The sequence below is a fragment of the Mus caroli genome, unplaced genomic scaffold (assembly GCF_978045245.1).
Source record: "Mus caroli unplaced genomic scaffold, Mus_caroli_1 scaffold_9, whole genome shotgun sequence".
NCBI lineage: Eukaryota > Metazoa > Chordata > Mammalia > Rodentia > Muridae > Mus > Mus caroli.
Window position 1 is genome coordinate 73951544 of NW_028227264.1, and position 18207 is coordinate 73969750.

At 50.6% G+C, this 18207-nt stretch overlaps 1 protein-coding gene across 3 annotated transcripts in view; it reads right to left on the reverse strand.

The window, feature by feature from the left end:
* Cabin1 (calcineurin binding protein 1) overlaps positions 1–18207 on the reverse strand; it is a 116182-nt gene that overhangs the window by 22902 nt on the left and 75073 nt on the right. For all 3 annotated transcript variants that reach the window (XM_029482190.2, XM_021173768.3, XM_021173767.2), the window contains exon 29: positions 14997–15110. In XM_029482190.2, the coding sequence (XP_029338050.1) occupies positions 14997–15110 (114 nt within the window). The remainder of the gene's footprint in view (positions 1–14996; positions 15111–18207) is intronic.

Below are 18207 nucleotides of genomic sequence, written 5' to 3' on the forward strand. Positions count from 1 at the left end.
TCCTCCCTGCTCCTGTTTGACAGACACCACAGTGGGAATAGATAGTTCAGGGAGTCTGGGCACTGGTATAGGCACTCAGTTGTAACACTGGGACCTATCACGCAAACCCTGCCAGCCCAAGTCTGGGTCATTCCTTGCAGCTTCCTTGCAGCAGTCTCCAATTGCTGGTGCGGACATCAGAACCAGGTGCTAAAATGCCACTTGTGTTTCATGGAACTTGTGACCTCACTTCATACCTTTTCTACTTCCTGAAAGATCAAGTCAGACCAAAGGAAGCTGAGAACGAGTGCTCACCACCTTCACCCAGGCCAGGAAGAAGCTGTGTTTATCAGTGTTGTGCACAACTATCTGGAAGGAAGGATCCAGAAGGCCTCCAGGCCCGCTACTCTCCAGAGCATGGCTGCCCTGCCACAGACAGCGCTCTCTCTCACACAGGGCTCCTCCTGAAGAAGGGTGCTGAGTGGCCTGAAGGCCCAGTATCTGACAGCATCGGAGAAGCCTACAGTACATAAGAACTTGCAGGGGTCAGGGGTATAGGGTATGGGTTGCTAAGTCCTGGACAAGTGAAATTCCAAGAAGGAAATCTCTGCAAGAACATCTCTTCCCAGCTGGGCTCTAGAGGCTTGGGCATACCCACTAACCTTGTTTGTTGAGGTAGGGTCTCACTGTAGTCCAGGCTGGCCTCAAACTCATGGCAACCTTTCTGCTTCAGCCTCTGACTGACTGACTGACTGCTGGGATTATAGATGTGAGCTACTACCTATTTTGCACTGGCCCCTTAAGACCTGTTTTTACACCATGTGATGTCCCACACTCCCACCCTTGGCTTGTACCAACCAGCTCTCTCCAGAGGCATCGTCATCCCTGGCTGACCAGCCACAGCCAAGCCCCAGTGAGAGATTACTCACAGGGTGAGAATCACCCTTGCTCTCCTCACCAGATGGATGGATTTGAGTACATGCTGGAGTGTGAAGTAACAGCCTCACAACAGAGGCTGACAGGACTTGCCTACATTATATCCTTGAGAATTCTTTGGGCTTCCAAGAGCTTTGAGCTTCCTGGTTCTTGTTAACAATCTAAGCAGCAGAGTTCAGTGGGTCCCAGTTGCTCATAAAGCACCTGAATGTTGAAGGGTTTGGACCTCTATTCCTACCATGGAGACCGAGCCATGCATCCATCTCAACGTCACGAATGCCTGAAGCTGGCTCTGGCAGCTCTCTAGCAGCCATGGAGGCTCAAGTGATAGGCCATGTTCATCTCTACAGGTATCCTTGGGCCTCTAGCATACCTGACCAATGGCATATGGAGGCACTCACGGCTCAAGTGGTGGGTGGGCCTCTGGTCTTGTGAAGCTAAGTTCCAGATGACAGAGCTGGACTGTGCCTAAGGTACTGCTAGCTGAGCTACTTAGGGGACCATGTGGCCCCAGTGGTCTCTTACAGCTCTTCCCTCTCACCATCTGGGCCCTTGTAGACCTTCAAGTCTTTGCTGGTTCCTTTCTTGTAGGCTCTTACTTCAGTTCCAAGGTAGAACCTGTCATCCTCCTGAGCTGGACTGGAATAAGAACGCTCCTTGAGAATCCTAATTTTCAGCCTTGCAACCACTCACCTGCCTCACTATTGTGGGGCAGTGGCTCTGTGTAACACTGGATCTGGCAACTTTCCTACTGTGCGCGTGACAGCCAGTTTTCTTCTTTAATTAAGGTCCAGACAACGTGAAACAGGCCTCCCTTCCCCAGGTACAGAGACCCTCGGTTCCCCCAAAGCATGCAGTCCACTCAACTCTCTTGAGCTAGAACTTTTGGTCCCAAGAAAATGATCCTGTGTTGTACAACTACACAGTGCCTTGAGACGTCACTGTATCTGTATCCAACGGTGCTGAAGGAGGACAGAGGAAAAGAAGCCTGAAAAGACTGGCTCAGGGAACATCTCCAGGTTGCTATGCTAGGGCTCCGCTCAGAGTCCTGCCCCTGGGACTGGAACTGCACGTACTTCAGCAGTCAGCAATGCTGCACCACTCGAGTCTGCGGGTCCTGGTGTATATATGGGCACATTCTGTGCACAGGGCCACTATTCCCACCAGTACTTTTGTTTTTTAAATGGAAAGACAATCCTCTACCTCAGGAGAGAAAAGGTCAAAACTCTGCCCGTTCCCAGGACTCCTGGGAACCCTGCAATGGCTATGTAATGGAGCATGTCAGCTTAGCTTAACCGGCACCTTCAGCCCAGTGGCACAACAGACTACATAAAGATAATGACAAGGCTGGGGTGGGGACACAGTTGTGGTGGGGAAAGGGACAGACAGGTCTACTAGGTGGGGTAGCCCTGGCGACCCAAAAGAGAGGCAGCCCACTGAAAGGCAGTGAAGATGGCTGGTATCTTTGGGGGCAAGTGTAGTTACTGTGGCAGGCTACATGTGGTAGAGGGTATCCCATCTGGGGAGTGGGTAATCTTCATAGAAAGGAAGGGTTGGACTGGTGAGATGGCTCAGTGGGTAAAAACACTGACTACTCTTCTGAAGGTCCGGGGTTCAAATCCCAGCAACCACATGGTGGCTCACAACCACCCATAATGAAATCTGATGTCCTCTTCCCGTGTGTATGAAGATAGCTATAGTGTCCTTATATATAATAATAAATAAATCTTAAAAAAAAAGGAAGGGTTACTGGAGGTCAGAGGAACAAATCAGGCAATGCAGAGCAGCAGCCTCTGAGGTAGCCTGGAGGAGCTATGAGGCTCAGATTTAGACTATGAGCTGGCTCCCTGTCTAGGGACCTGTGGTTGGCCCGATATCTGACCTCACAGCAATGGCAGCAGCTGGGTTATAGAGGCCCATTTTGCTTTACCCAGTGTGCCTCTCCTGCCCTACGAGTGATCCTCACTCCCACACTGCACATGGGAGGAGTCCCTGAGCACCTCCTTATCATACAGGATACTTACAATGGGCTCCTCTATGCCCCCACTTCAGGCCAGACAGAGAAGCCCACTATAATAACCCACTCTTTGGAGGGCTAAGCTGCTTCCATTTCATTTCAGGAGAGGAGCCCAGATCCTAGGAAAGCCTTCTCTGGCAGGCACACTGGAAAAAAAACAAACAAGCCCAGGATAATCTATATATCTACTGATCCCTGGTCCCTAAGGAATGGCTTTTATATAGCTTGAGGATTCTGGCTGGCCTAAGGGAGTGTTTGTGGGAGGGAGTCATGAAGAAGCAATGGTAGATCAGATGGTAGCTCAGGCTACCTGTGGTGGTCTCTGTCAGGCAGCTACAAACAGCAGGTACTCTGGTAGATAGGCAGATGGGAAAGGCTATGCTTTAGGCTTGATCACAAGACAGGAAAGGGCTGAGAGAGAACTGGCACCTTCATGGGCATTCTAGCTGCCAAGAAGGCTTATGCCCACTGTTTCTTCCGGCTCCATGATGGTCACAGGAAGGAACCCTGGGGTAATGTCAGAAGAAGAAACACCCTATAGAACAGGGTCAGCTCCACATATACAGCGTCATCCCCCAAACCAGAATGCTGGTCAATCCAGATGCAGATCCTAGACCTAGGTCTCTTCTATGATAGCCCTGGGCCTCTCACCCATGGTGTAAAAAAACCTGATACGGTTCTACACACCAGGAATGGGGTTACCTATTCAGAGCAGAGGCCCTCTGATAGCAAAATATGACCTATGTCTAACCAGTACTGTGGTGGTCTCTAAGCCAAACTGAACTTGACTCTGATTACTAAATCAAATCCATGTATATACTTCTCTATCATGAGAGAGAGGGGCCTTCTCAGCCCACCTCAATGCTCTTCCTATTGGCATTTCTACTGCCCTCTTTATTGGGGCCTCCTATGTGAGGGACTCACTCCACACTATTTTTCTTTGGCTTTTAGTTTGTTTCCCCATGAAATGCCTTCTTTCAGATAGTATGGCCAAGTTCAAGTTTAGTTCAGACTTCCAGAAGTGTTCCTCATCACCTCTGGTGGAATCAGACGGGCAGACAGTCATCTCTAAGACACACACCACTACCCTAGAGGTGCCTAGGCTCAGGGTTGGGCACTATGGTGGTTTCAATATGCTTGGCCCATGGAAAGTGGCACTATTAAAAGGTGTGGCCTTGTTGGAGAAAGTATATCTGTGGGGGTGGGCTTTGAGGTCCTATGTTAATTAAGCCCTGCCCAGAGTGGAAAGGAAGCCTCTACCTTGCTGCCTTTGCATCAAGATGTCTCTCAGCTCTTCCAGCATCATGTCTGATTACAGGTTGCCATGCTTCCTTCCTGCCATGATGACAACAGACAGAACCTCTGAAACTATAACCCAGCCCCAATTAAATGTTTGCCTGTATGCTTGGTCATAGTATTTCTTCACAGCAATGGAAACCTTAATTAAGGCAGGCAGGAGTGGGTGGAGGAACACCTCCATAGAGGTTAAAGGGGAGGGAGGAGAGGGGGGAGAGGATGGGGGTTTGGAGAAAGGTAACTGGGAAGGGGGATACCATTTGAAATGCAAACGAATAAAATGATTTAAAAAAGAAAGAAAGAACAACAACAACAACAAAAAAAGGCAGTCATGGACTCAAATTTAAGGAATGCAACAGTGGACTCCAAGCTGAGGGGAACATTCCCTTACTGTGAACTCACACACAGGCATCCTACGTCTTCTATAAAGGGACTCCTCACCCTCATAGCCAGTGGCATCCGTACTGGATGCCCAAGGCAGTTATTGTCTGGTTGATCCACGCAGGTATTGCTGAGGCATGGCCTGTAGTGGAAAACCCTCTCTGGCTAAGAAGATTCTGCTTCAGAAATTCAGCCCCATGCCAACCCTAATGGCTGGTCTTTCCTGGAGCCTAGAACTGGCCTTCATTTGCCTCATTGCCTCAAGAGCCCCAATCTGAGTCACCAATGACTAGGTGTGCCTGTATAGAGAGTGAACAGTGTTTAAGGCACTAGACAATCTGTTCCTTGCCAGAGATGCACTGAAGTCTACCTTGCAGATCCACGAGGCCTCATCTTTGTTGATCTAATGTAAGATGTATATACAAAGCACTTTTAAAAAGGGTTGCCGTTTTATTTTGCTTTTGGAAGCAGGGTTTTGCTATGTAGCTTATCTGGCTGGCTCCAAACTCATGATCCCCTTTGACTCAACCTTCTGAATACTGAAATTACAAGCAGGCACCATTATCCAGGCCCAATCAAAATTTGTTTTTGGATTGGTGTAATAGCACAGTCAGTCAAGACACTTGTTGCTGAGCCTGACAAGGTAACTTGAGTTTGATCCCAGACCCACATGGTGGAAGGGACCTGCAAGTTATTCTGGACCTCCTCAGGGGCACATGCACTTGGTACATATGTTGACACATACATGCATGTGCTCAAACAGCCCCACCCCACCCCACCCTACATTTTGAACCAGGTAAACTTGTGCAGTTCTTCAGACCCTTTCTCGATCTGTCCCACTCTCTCTCACTCATTCCACTATCAGTGATCCTTGTCACCCCCGTCCCTTCCCCACCATTGCCCTCCTGAACACAATGTCACTGTTGCTCAGCAGTATCCTGTTCTCATGTGCTCTTTAACCTAACTCTGAAGTAATGTCTGGTCCACTGTGCAGATGAAGAAACTGAGCCTACAGACACTAACTGGCTTGCTCACAGCTACACATCCCATAGTGTGGGATGAAGACAGGTATGGACAGGGATTTCCTCTTGGGAGCAGAGGTGGGGTAAGACCTGTGTATTGAGAGTCTTTGGCTTACCCCTCTCAGGCAGTTCCTGGCCCTGAGCGCCTGTCACCATGATAATCCATTGTGTTAAAAGTCAAACTTTCCAAATAGGAAAAGTGGGGTGGAGGGGAGGCAGGGGGTGAGAGGAAGGAAGGGAAGGGGAAAAAAATGAGTTGAAATTAAAACTACCCAAGGAAAGAGGGGCCTGGCCCTGAGCAGTAAGTGCAGGGTACACAGTAGATATGAAGTCTACAGCCCTTCAGGGCTTTGTTCAGGAGCTGCCAGGGCACAGCTAAACAGGTGGAGTTTGGCCCTTCCTGCATCTGCGGGGGCAGTGGCCATCACATCTGTTTTTCATTGGCTATGTGAATAGGTTTCTTTTGGAAAAGGAGATGGAAAACCACTGACCTTATCCAATTGGCCCACCTTTGGAGATGGAGAAACAGAGGTCAAAGGGGCCGGAGACAGGAAGTCTAAAGTGGGGCACGACAGAGTCCTTCCCCAGTGCGCACACACTGAGGAGACTTGGTTTAGGTGCCTGACTTTCCAGCCCATCCTGTTCTGGGTAAGCCCACCAACAAAGGCTCTTGGCTGGAAGCCCCAAATGAGCACAGCAGAGGAGAGAGGCCCTTAAAGAGCTCAGGGCAACCTTAGGTTCTCAGCTGCCATGGGCATGGATCACAGGCTCAATGCAGTGGCCTGTAACCTGCTGTGAGGACATACTCGTCTATGGAGCAATACCAACAGGTGGACTGCTGTGCCCTCATCTAGCCACAGCATGTCCAGTGCTCTGACGAGTCTAGCGCTGCCACAGCTTTACAAGGGTGGATTCTCCTTCCTTCCGTGGAACCTCAGAGTTCCCAGCCCCTGCTTCTCAACAACTATGTAGCTCTCCCAGCCTCTGCCCTTGCCTGGGCCATCTTCTCTGCCTCACCCATTCCAGTTGGAGAACTTTGCTCAGGGACTAGGGACTAGGAACACGCCTACAAGCACATCTCTCCTGCTACTGCCCCTGGCTGCCCGCTGCTGTCCAGCACATGGCCTGGTGGTACAGCCTAGGCTGAAAGCACCAAGCCCAGGCATTGGAGCGACATCAACAACAGCAGAAAAAGACGTCTGTGCAGGAATGTTCTCTGGGAAAGCCTCAGACAGTACGCTCTTGACTGGACACTCACTCTGAGTGGAGTGGTTGGGAGTGGAGGGGATCTGGGCTGAGGCTGACTGGACATACCCATGAATCACACAGTCCAACAAGGGCGAAAACAGCAGTGGTCCTCACAGCTGTACAGAAACTGTGGCATGGAGGCTGGCCCACAGGACATGGACATAGCTCCTGAGCCCTGGGCTTGATTCCATGCTCTGCTGCCCACTGGCTGGATGACCGTGGACAAGTCATGCTGTCATCTATGGGAACTTTTGCTTCCTCTCTCAGCACTGCCCTAGGACTCAGGACACGAATGAAAAGCTCACCCTTCCTCTGCCCATGCATTCTGGCCTTGACACAAAACTTAGTACCTCTAGGCAACAACCGCCTCTGGAGGACAGAAAAGAATTCACACCACAGGAAGACATCCTAAAAGCTGCTTACATTTGATTTCTGTTGCTTTATATTAGAACCATGACTGTAGCAGCTTGGCTTGGCAAGATGTAACAGTCACAACCTGGGCGTCCTATGCAATGGCCCTATCACTGTCTTATACTGGCTTCCCCACCGTTTGCTTCCTCTTGCAGGCCAGGAGACTCACAGCTCCTCTCCACCTGATGCCCAGGGAGAGGTCCAGCCTGACCCTGGGTTAACCCAGTCTGAGCTGTGTAGTTCCAGAAAGTTCAGCAGCTCTGGGTATGAGAAGGACAGAGAGGTCGGCACAGGCTCTGGGTCCATGCTAACCCTTTAAGATTCTCAAGAACAGGACTTCTTCTCCCTGGAGAACTTCAAGTGTTTCTTTTGTTTACTCTGCTTGAGCAATTGGCCCATGGATCATCTCAGCAATGCTAAAAATAGCAGGATTGCAGCAATTCCAACTACAGCCAAGAAACTCACATTTCCTCAATTGAGATTTCCCCTTGCTTCTTTTCTGATTCCCACTATGATGTGACTGGCTGTTCTTTCACCCCAATAGCAGTTAAGTCCCTGCTATACACCTTGGGCCATGCTCATGATGAAGCAGTAGCTGAATCAGGCTAAGTGACTTATAAGAGTGACAGCCACCAGGAAAGGGGTGAAGAATAGAAGCCCGCCAGTGTTCTCACCAGCCAGAGATTCTTATGCCTCTTGTCTTCAGTGACAAGCTGTTATGGGGAAAGAGAAGAAGCCACAACCAATGTCAGACAATGTCTTTCGAGAACCAGAGATTCTTGTTCCAGATGAGGTAACTCTGGGTTGGTGTAACAGACAGCATTCTCCTAACCATGGACTCCCACGGGCATCTGCCCCGAGGACAACCTCTGCCTACTCAGTGGGATCCTGGTGTCTGTTCTCTGGAGCAAGCCTGCTGAGCCTAGAGCCCATTCCTTTGCCTTCCTGTATTCTCTATCTTTATTTCCTTGCCCCTCATCCTATCAGTCTGTCTCTGGAACCATCTACTGACTTAGTCCAGAAAATCTCAACCCCAGTGTAGGTATTAATGCACTTTCTCTGTCTATGGCAAGGGGCTGTGAAGCGTCAGTCCATGGGCTGTTGTAAACACAAGACCCAAGGAGTGGCAAGTGGTGCCTGGGTCCAGTGTGTTCCACTTCACCTTCTATCGAGGAAGAACTGCTTTGGCGGCAACCAGTGCAGCTAGGCCAACTGGGGAGTGGCCTGTGGCAGACCAAAACTAAGGGCCCTGAGCTCTACAAACCACAGGAGAAGCCAGGCTTCTATAAGCCCTGTGGGCAGATGAGAGAAAAGGGCTTCTGTTTCCCAGCCTGTGGCAGCACCTTACAGGTGCTCCCCATTTCCAGCAGTGCTTACTGAGTTTACAGAGGGTAACCGCCTTCAGGGCCACTGCCTGCACTAAGGCTAGTCAGGCAGTCTGGACCAGATGTACACATGCTGCATCGCAGCAGTTTGTAGCAGCCGCCTCCTGCTCCTCCCTAGCCTCGGGAGTGCCAGCTCCTACATGAGCCTAGACAGAAATGCCACTACAAAGTCCTGCCACAGCCCAACCAGCCAGCTCCGTGGGACAAAGCCAATTGAGCTGAGCTCAGCACTAGCCTGGCTACTGGCCCTAGCTGACCGCACTTCCTAGGTCAGATACCTGTGTCCTGCATGCTGCCGCTCCATTCTCCCCACAGGAGCATCCCTGCTTGGAGCAGCTGGGCTAAGTCCAGTGAAAGTACAAACAGGTCACTGGCTTTCTTCACTTGAGTGGCTGTCAATCTCTCTAGTCATGGGCTCTAGCGCTAGGTAAACCAAGACTCACAGCTCCCCTTCTACACAGACCAGCCATGGGACCTGGGCCAAGTCACGTTACCTATCGGCATCCCTGGAAACCTGTAGACTGACTGTATGCTGACTATGTGGCAGGCTTAGGATCTGGCATGTGGCATGTTTACAGCAGGTTAACGTGCTTCTTAAAGTGTGGGCTCAGTAACAAGTAGGGTGTAAGTAACAGTTACAGTTGTTTCTGGTGGGAAGATGATACTGTGGGGCTGTCTGAAGGAAGCTACCGGCCATAGCGAACCAGGGAGTTCCTATCCTGACCTTCTCTGGCTCTGACCAGTGTACATGGCAGAGGAATCTCACTGCTGATGCTTTCAGGGCTTGTTTACATTGGGCTTCTGTTATCTACCCAAACAAGCCTGAACTTGAGTCTAGTGTTGGGAATAAAGATTATCCATAGCCCCACCAAACACGGTGCATCTTTGAAGCCACAGGGATAGAAGGAAAGCCAAGGAGCAAGTAAGTCCACCTGGCACTGACCAGAGGAGGCAGTGCTGGGCCTGATCTACCAACAGGAAATGAGGCCTGGCTATGGCTGGATTCCTGGGCACCTGAGCCAAGATAGTTCTGTGTTCTGAGGCTGCTGCTCCCCAGTTACTCATCTCAAGGCATTCTCAATGATAGGGGACCTTTGAGAGCACACATAGGCACCAGGCACTGAGCCAAGGGGAGATGCAACAGTAATTTAGGAGTGTAATAGTAATGTTCTTTCAGGTTTACTGGGTCCCACAGACTGTTCCCTCCTGGCTCTGCGAACATCTACCCAGATAGCTCTATGGAAGGAGAGCCCTGCCTGAAGTGTGGCCTGGAAAGAGTGTATCTATTCCATTGATAGGGGAAGGTGACTCCCCCAAGGCCACAGAAGCAACTGGCGGAAGTTTGAGTAGACCTGCCAAGAATGGCCCGTTGGGGGGTCTTTGGCAGATGGCCCACCAGCAGAGGCCCTTTCTTCCCTTTCAACCACAGCAAGACCTTTGAGGCACTAGGAACTAAGGTTTGGAATAACACACAGCACAGACACTAAAGAAACAAAGACAGCTCACAATGCCCATCCCTTCCAATGGTTTAAGCCTCAGTCAAGACAAAAGACCCACCTGGGCCTCTGTGGTGGCCGCCTAGTAGGAGTGAGTGAACCCAGAGCCGAGGTCGATGAAAGGAACTAGGTGTGGGAAGGGGTTCAGCTTTCCCAGTCACCTACAAACAGACTGAAAACAATCTAAATTCGTCACCACACCCTATAGATGGGCCCAAATGGAAGTCATCTATGACAGAAGGCTGGGAAGGGCAGGTCATTCTGTAGGAAAGAATCTGACCCAGTGCTGGGCCCTTTGGCAGTATATGAAAGCATTAGAGGTAAAGGGATTACTCCCTGGCCTCCAGGCATTTGTCCTGGAGACTCCTGCACAGGTGAGGCAGCTACTGTACCATGCATGGTGTACAACACACATCTGGGAAAGGGGCACGACAGAAGAGCTGGAGCTTAAGGCAGATGGTGGCGCATGGTGCAGCTGTAGCCAAGAGAGTGAGCAAGCGCCTCAGTGACCAGCACCCACTCTCAGCCCAGGCCATGCAGAAGGGGCTGATGTGCATGGCCAGTCACAAGTCTGCTCTAGTCTGTTCTTCTGGAGCCAAGGTGGGCCTTAAGCTTCTAGAAGACCTCAAGACATGTGGGAGTCAAGGTGTCCACTACCCCCACTTCAATCCTGTCCCTTCTGAAACCAGCTATGGCCTCTGGCATCTGTAGAGGACATTTGGGATCCAAGAGACCTTGTGGCTCCATGTGGGTCAATCTCTAGTCCTAAGGATGAGTTGTGTTAAGTTCTAAGTGTTGGGGACACTCATGAATCTACCTGTTGGGATCATCACACTTGGGCCTGTGTGAAGTCAAAGGTGTAGAATGGCCAGGAATTGAGCCCCAAATCTAGGTTTTTTTCTCAATGCCTTGGGCAGGAACATATCTGCTGCCCACCTGCAGTACCCTCTGCTTCTTTCAGAAGGGCTTGAAACTGGGTTAAAACGGGGGGTGGGGTGGGGGACGACCCAGACTGCTAAAATAAGCAAACATTTTTTTGGGAAGATGAAAGAGCCATCTCTGGCTCTGTTACTATGGGAACGCTTCAGAATCAACTACAAGATAGGGAGAGATGCTCACCCTGGACAAAACAGCTTGGTTTCAGCCCACACAAGGCCTGCTCACCCGCCCGCCCAGAGATGAACACGCTTGTGCAGAGAGTGCAGGGAGCATCTGGGTCCCCAGAACACCACCATAGCTCCTGGGCGTGGGTAGGCCCCCAGCATCACCTGTCAGCTGATATGGCATGTGCTTCCCTGAACCCCTCTCTCCAGGCAAAGACAGCCCCTCTCCTGGCTCCACTTTGAACCACTCCTGGCCTGGCCCTGGTTTGCTTGCAGGCCCAGCGTCAGCCTGTCCCCTAGCCCAGTCCACAGCTACGCCTTCTGTCAGTTCCTCTAGACCTGCAGAAGGGAGCTCATCAGTGCCCAGAGCGCCCATGAACTCCATCTCCACTTGGACAGACACAGACTAGCGTGGTGCTCTGGGTAGAAAAGGGCGAGGAAACAAGAGGCTTCAGCTGGCTGCTAGCCAATGCTGCAGAAGTTCCAACCCAGGAGCGCCGGTCTAGTCCTGCCTCAGCTTCATGGAAGAGAGACCCTTCTCCCATTAAAAGTAGTGTTGTGGGAGTAGGCACATGAGTGTGTGTGTGTGTGTGAATATAAGTGTGCACATGCTTTGAAGCTATGTGGAGGTCAGAGCACGATTTTCAACTGGTTCTCTCTTTTGCTTTACTGAGAAAATCAACATTGGTTAGCTGGGGCTGAAAAGCCACCTGTGATTAAAAAGAGACCAGAATCACTGAGGCAGCATCTTCTGGGAAATACATCCTCAAGGCCAGCACACAGAAGCTGTGCTGCGGACCAACACAAAGCTGCATTTTACAGCTAGCATAACCTAATGTTACTGGCTTTTGCAGCCTGAGACCTGCAGGGTTAAAGAGTCCTACAAAGTTACGGAATCCTGGAAAGCAGTTGAGAGAAGGGCACTGTGTAAGCCGAGTGTCCCTATGTAGCCCCCGCCCAGACAATCCTGCCAGCCCTCCAAGCAGAGGTCACCGGCACACATCACACCTGGAGCCTAGTTACTCTCAAGTCAGGTACCAGAGCTCCACTCTATGAGATGAGTAACCAGAGAGCTCAAAACACTAAACTCAACTGCAGAAAAACAGGTTTGCGAAAGGGCCTACTAATTAATATTCTAGCGATCTTCTAGATCAATAATAGAACTGGTAATCCAGTAGAACAACCAACATGAGCAAAAACTGTATTAAAAGCTAAAACTGTGGGGGGGGGAGTGTATTGGGGACTTTTTGGATAGCATTGGAAATGTAATTGAGGAAAATACCTAATTAAAAAAAAAAAAAAAAGCTAAAACTGTTGGACTAGGGAGAGACACAGACGGGCGGTGATGTGCCTCCTTACATGTGTGAGGTCCTAGGTTCAATACCCAGCACTACAGAAAAACAACTTGGACAAATACATAATCTCACTCACGGGGAATGAAGCATGGTAAGAGGTTTACCCGATCCTACTCCCTGGACTAAAATGCAAATATTCACTCAGGAAGCTGAAGTGAGAGGATCATGAGTTTGAGGCCAGAATGAACTACATTCCAACCAAATCCTGTTCCCCAATCCACCCCAAAATTAGAACCATCAAGATGGTTACCAAGACAGCACTTGCCGTGTAAGCTTAGTAACTGAACTTGGTCCCTAGAACCCAATACAAAGGAGGAAGCAAAGAACTGGCTCCGCAGTGCTGTCCTGACTTATAGTCACAAGTCATGGCATGCATACTATGGCACATGTGTCCCCACACATGTACCCACATATACACATAAATACTTTAAAACTAAGAGGTCTGAAAATGTTAACAACATTGATCAACTCATGAAGTCTTGAGAAAAAAAGCATGTGTGTAAGGGTGAGGGTGTGGGCAGATCGCAAGAGTGTGTAAGGGTGTGTGTGTGGGGGTAAATCTCAGAGTGTGTAAAGGTGAGGGTGTGGGTGTGGGCAGATCTCAGAGTGTGTAAGGGTGAGGGTGTGGGTGTGGGCAGATCTCACAGTGGTATCTACTGATACTTTTAAAGTATCACAAATATTTTAACCTAAGCAGGAATTCAATTTCTAGGCTTTATCTTATAAATGGGCTCCCCCTACCCTTACAAATATACAATAGTAAATATCGGGAGTGCTGTTTGTAGTAACAGAAGACTGGGAATAACTGAAACATCTGCCAGTGGGTAACGATGGTCATCCACCTGAATACTGCACAGCTATAAAAAGAATGATCAAAGGCAGGCATGGCAATGAATGCCCAGAATCCCAGCACTTGGGGAGGTCGAGGCAGGAGCATCTGAACTTAAAGGTCATCTTTGCATACTCAGTGAGTCTGAGAGCAGCCTAAGCTAGAGGCCCTGACTCAAGAAACTATCAACCCATGGGCTGAGGCAGCAGGACCGCAAGTTAGAGGCCAGTCTCGGCTGTACAGCAAGACTCCTTCCCAGGCACAACCTTAGCTCAGCCTGAGCGAGGCCCTGGCTTTGATCATCAGTACTACAATAAATGATAAATAGTAAGAATATTAAAATACAGAGATGGTATAGAGAGAAAACAAATTTAAAGGGGGGGGGGCGCATGCCTAAGGGCAGAATTGTAGGATTGTATGTGCTTCTATACCTCACGTATAGATATGCACACTGGCTTATGAAAGGCCTTCTGGAAGGACATACACGGAACAAAGACCCACCCATGGTGTGCAGCAGGGCTATGGGCTGGGCACAGGGGTATGCGGGTGCTCTTTTTCACAGCAAATTTGTTAGTACCATGAAGTCTGATTAGCAATGACATCTACGGCCTGCCGATAAACAATATTCAGAGCACAGGTAAGTACTGTGTTCTAGATTTGAGTGCCCCAGACAGGAATTTTAGTTGAGGTACAGACCCCAAACTTACAGGCTGGGAGAAAGGACAAGCCATGGAATTGGGCACTCTTACCCCTTGGCTAGCTCTCAGTGAAAGTCCTGGCAGATCTGCACCCTAAGGAGATGGCTCTACCACAGCCCTCCTGCCAGACAGTACCTTTGTAGGCAAACCCTGTCCTTACATTTCTCTCTGAATATCAAGAAATCAGGGTAAAAAGAAACCAAAGCTAAGAGGGTCACGTGACATGCCAAGGCTATCCAGGTGGGACCAGCCAGGCTCAGGGGTGCAGAGAGAGGATGGAGAACTAGACTGGTGGTAAAGAGGAGAGATGGTCTTGGGTAGGGCAGAATGCGTGTGGAAAGGCTGGGCTGGCTGCTGCTGAGGAGGCAAACAGGAGCAGCCCTAGAAGGTGGGTGACGTCTCACTCACAAATGCTGCTCTCCCGTCAGTGGAATGGCAAGGCTAGTTGGAAGGGCACTGAAGGCCCAGCCTTGGGAAAACTTAGTTCTCGAGCAGGAGAGTTAGCCTTAGTGAGAAGCTTCTTGGTGCCCAAGATCACATGAGGGACGACGTGGCCTGTTCCAGAGCTTTAGCCTCAAGCCCTCTGCTTGCCCATTATGCCCCTGAACACCCAGGGCTCTAGAGGACACACAGAGCTCATCCATGCCTCTCCCTAGTGCCAGAGGAAGTAGTGACTCGCTACAAGTCACTCAGTAATCACAGCCCCTTATCAGTTTTGATTCTCTTGTCAGTCTGCCCGTCTGCCCTCTGAGGGTGATGCAAACACCTGACCAGGGTGTGTCTCTAGTGAGACGCAGTGGCAGCAAGCAGCCTCGGAAATCAACAGGGCAAAGTACTCACGTTGAAGAAATTGGTCTTGTTCCTCTCGCAGAAGAGCCCCTGTGCCGGCATGTGCTGCAGCTGTTGCCATGGGATACTGCTGCCTAGCAACACATCACGGGCCCACTGGAGGTTCTGGGGAAACAAGAAGTAGGTTGGAAGTGAGTGTGTGGGCTGCTCAGGGTGCCCATGGGAAGGCAGGTGGTCCCTTCTTCATGGCTGCACTGGCAAAAATTGTGGTGAACAATAGCTCTGCAGACATTGATCCTACTGCTCCAGGAGGCTTTGGACAAGAGCTCTAAGCACTGTGCTGTGGGATGCGTTTTTGGAAATGATTTTTGTGGTTGTTCACCATAGCTGACTTAGGAATGTGGCCTCAGATTACATAAGGCAGTGGGCATAGAGACCTCTCACCTTGCCCAACCCTAAAATACTGGGGTGCAGACTCAGTGCCCGCATTTCCTGGAACCCCTATTGGCCTCGTATACAAACAAACCCTACTCATTTACCAGGAATCCTTACTTCCTATGCACTGTGGTAGAGCTGCCTCAGGGGCTGGGCTTTAGTCACAGTGGGGCCCAGGCTCTCTTGGCAGTGGAGCATCTTATTGCTACTTGTAGCCTCCTGAAAGGTACAGGGAGTGGGAAGGCACCTTCGGGTCCAAGGGTCCTTCACCCTTCCTGAGCTCCTACTGCCCCCCCCACCCCACCCCCCCCCCCCCCCCGCTTCCGCTGCTGCTGCCATTACCTCAGGCTTGAAGAGGAAGGGGTAGCCACAAAGAAACAGAGCAGAGCAGAGCCAGGATAGGCCCTGCACAGTTAAAGGGAAGGAATAAAAACCAAGAGTAGCCTAGCTCGCCCATCAAAGCTGTCAGGGGGTACAGGAGCCTAGGAATGAAGCTCGAGACACACACACAATGCTCAGTCATGAAGCCTGGGTCTTCGTGACAACTCAGTCAGGCTCTTCTTGGGGAGACGCTTAGGCCAGGCGGTTAGGCCCCATGCCTGGCCCAACCAGTCATAGGCAGACATTCACAGAGAACGACACAGAGCATAAGACAGGCGCGCACTTGCGGGGTCTCAGGGAATTTTGTTTCTGTGCAGTACTGGGGCTTGCACACAGCAGGCAAACATGCTACCACTGAAGTACAGCCCACGGCCCAGCCCTTTCTCTCCCACCGAGGTGTAGCCTAGACGTTTTTTTCCCTCGTTAATTTTGAGAAACTCACTAAGTTACCCAGGGTGGCCTAACCTCTTGGTCTTCTTGCTGATATTTGCTGAGCAAGCACTGGCACTACAGGCATGCACTACCATTCCTGGAGATTTTTAAAAAATTTATTTAAATCAGTAATTTATTTTTGCAGGGCTGGGAGTCAAACCCAGGACCTTGGTCATACAAGGCTGGAATTCTAATCCTGAACCATATCTAAACCCCCACCTGTAATCCTAATTCCTCCTGTACTCCCCCTGATTTCCGGAAGCTGGGCACAAAGCTGACATCTGGGCTATGGCTTGCACCATGAATGGACTATGGCAAGAGTCCAGTTTGTTCACACAAGAGCGAGGTGTGGCCCCCTGTGAAGCAGAGAAGCACTCTGCCCGGCCTGAGTAGACTCCCCCTGAGGTGAGTCAAACCCCAGGAAACCCAGGACATGGACCAGCTCAGTGCTGCACAGGCCTGGAAAAGGTTACCACAGCACTGTGACACTAAGGGACTTGTCGGCAGTGTCCTGATGACCTGAGGTGGGAAGGAGACAGTTCAGGGCTCAAGAAGCATCTTCACAGTGGCCACCACCTCCTTAAGAAAACCAAGGTGAAGCCGGATGCGGTGGCGCACGCCTTTAATCCCAGCACTCGGGAGGCAGAGGCAGGCGGATTTCTGAGTTCAAGGCCAGCCTGGTCTACAAAGTGAATTCCAGGACAGCCAGGCCTACACAGAGAGACCCTGTCTCACAAGCCAAAAACAAAAACAAAAACAAAAACAAAAAAAAAGAAAAGAAAAAGAAAATCAAGGTGAAAAGACATCCTTTTTGGCTGGGGAAGGGAGAGAGCAGTGCTGGTACGGGGGTGGTGGGGGTGGTGGTGGTGGCTGCCTTGCTAGGCTGTTAGATGAGGATCCATCCGCACTCCTTCCTGACTCACAAAGGGGCAGCAGGAGAAGTTTCCCAATGCCTGGGAAGAATTCAGAAAACACTGCCTGCCAAACTGAGCTTGGACGAGGCTCTGCGCTCTGTGGAAAGCACATTCTCCAGTTGTTCAGGATGCCAAAGACAGGCATGAACTCACTCACGGCCAAGCACAAAAGGACAGAGGCTCCTGGGGGCTCCCAGCTAATTTACATCTGAGGCCCAGATGGGAGCTCAAAGGGCTCAGGAAACTGTCAGGAGATTTGGCTGGTGGCACCCCAGGGAGGCTAGAGACGGGTGGCCTCTTGCTTTCCTGCAGGTGGAATGTGGTGCTTTCACGGTCAGAGCAGGTGAGCACGTCGTCTGCAGGGTGAGCACTGCACCCTAATGCCTTCTGAGCTACAAAACTCCCATTTTACAGCAAGAAAACTGAGGCCAAGGAAAGTTCCAGAGCTTACGCAAGCTCCCAGAACCAGCAAGAGGCAGCTGTCTGTGAGGAGGATGAAAGACAAGTGGATCTGGGGCTTTCAGGAAATGGAAGGCACTGGGCCTCGGCCAACTCAACAGTCTGAGGTGCAATGGCAGGAAGAAGCAGAAACTGGAGGGAGGGAAGCAGGCTCCTCACGTGCCCAGAATAAACAACTAGGAGACTCTGGTGTAGTCTGAAAGCAAGAAGAAGCTGAGGTGGCTGCCTCAGCTACCCACAAGACCAGTGCCAGTCAAGCCAGACAGTCTTATACTCTTGGCCTGATCTCAACTGCTGAGTTTGTCTGCTAACTTGTTCCAAACTCCTGTCACTCCAATACAATAGACACCAGGCTGGCTGCCACAGTTACCAGGACCCTGAGACTCCCCCTCTTGCATAGGAACTGAAGCCTTGGGTGGGGCAGCCTCCATCCCTACCTGGACCTTCTAACCTGCACATGCAGCGAGCAGAAGGGAGGGGAGTGGGGTTACTTTACCTTCAGAGCACCTGCGGTGCCCAGTCCTAGCTATAAGGGAGCCCTGGCCTCAGACCCCACACACCACTGCTGTGTAGCTGACCTAGATGATGTCCTGTTGTGCCTGTGTCACTTTCACTGGGCCGAAAACCAGTGACAGTGGTCC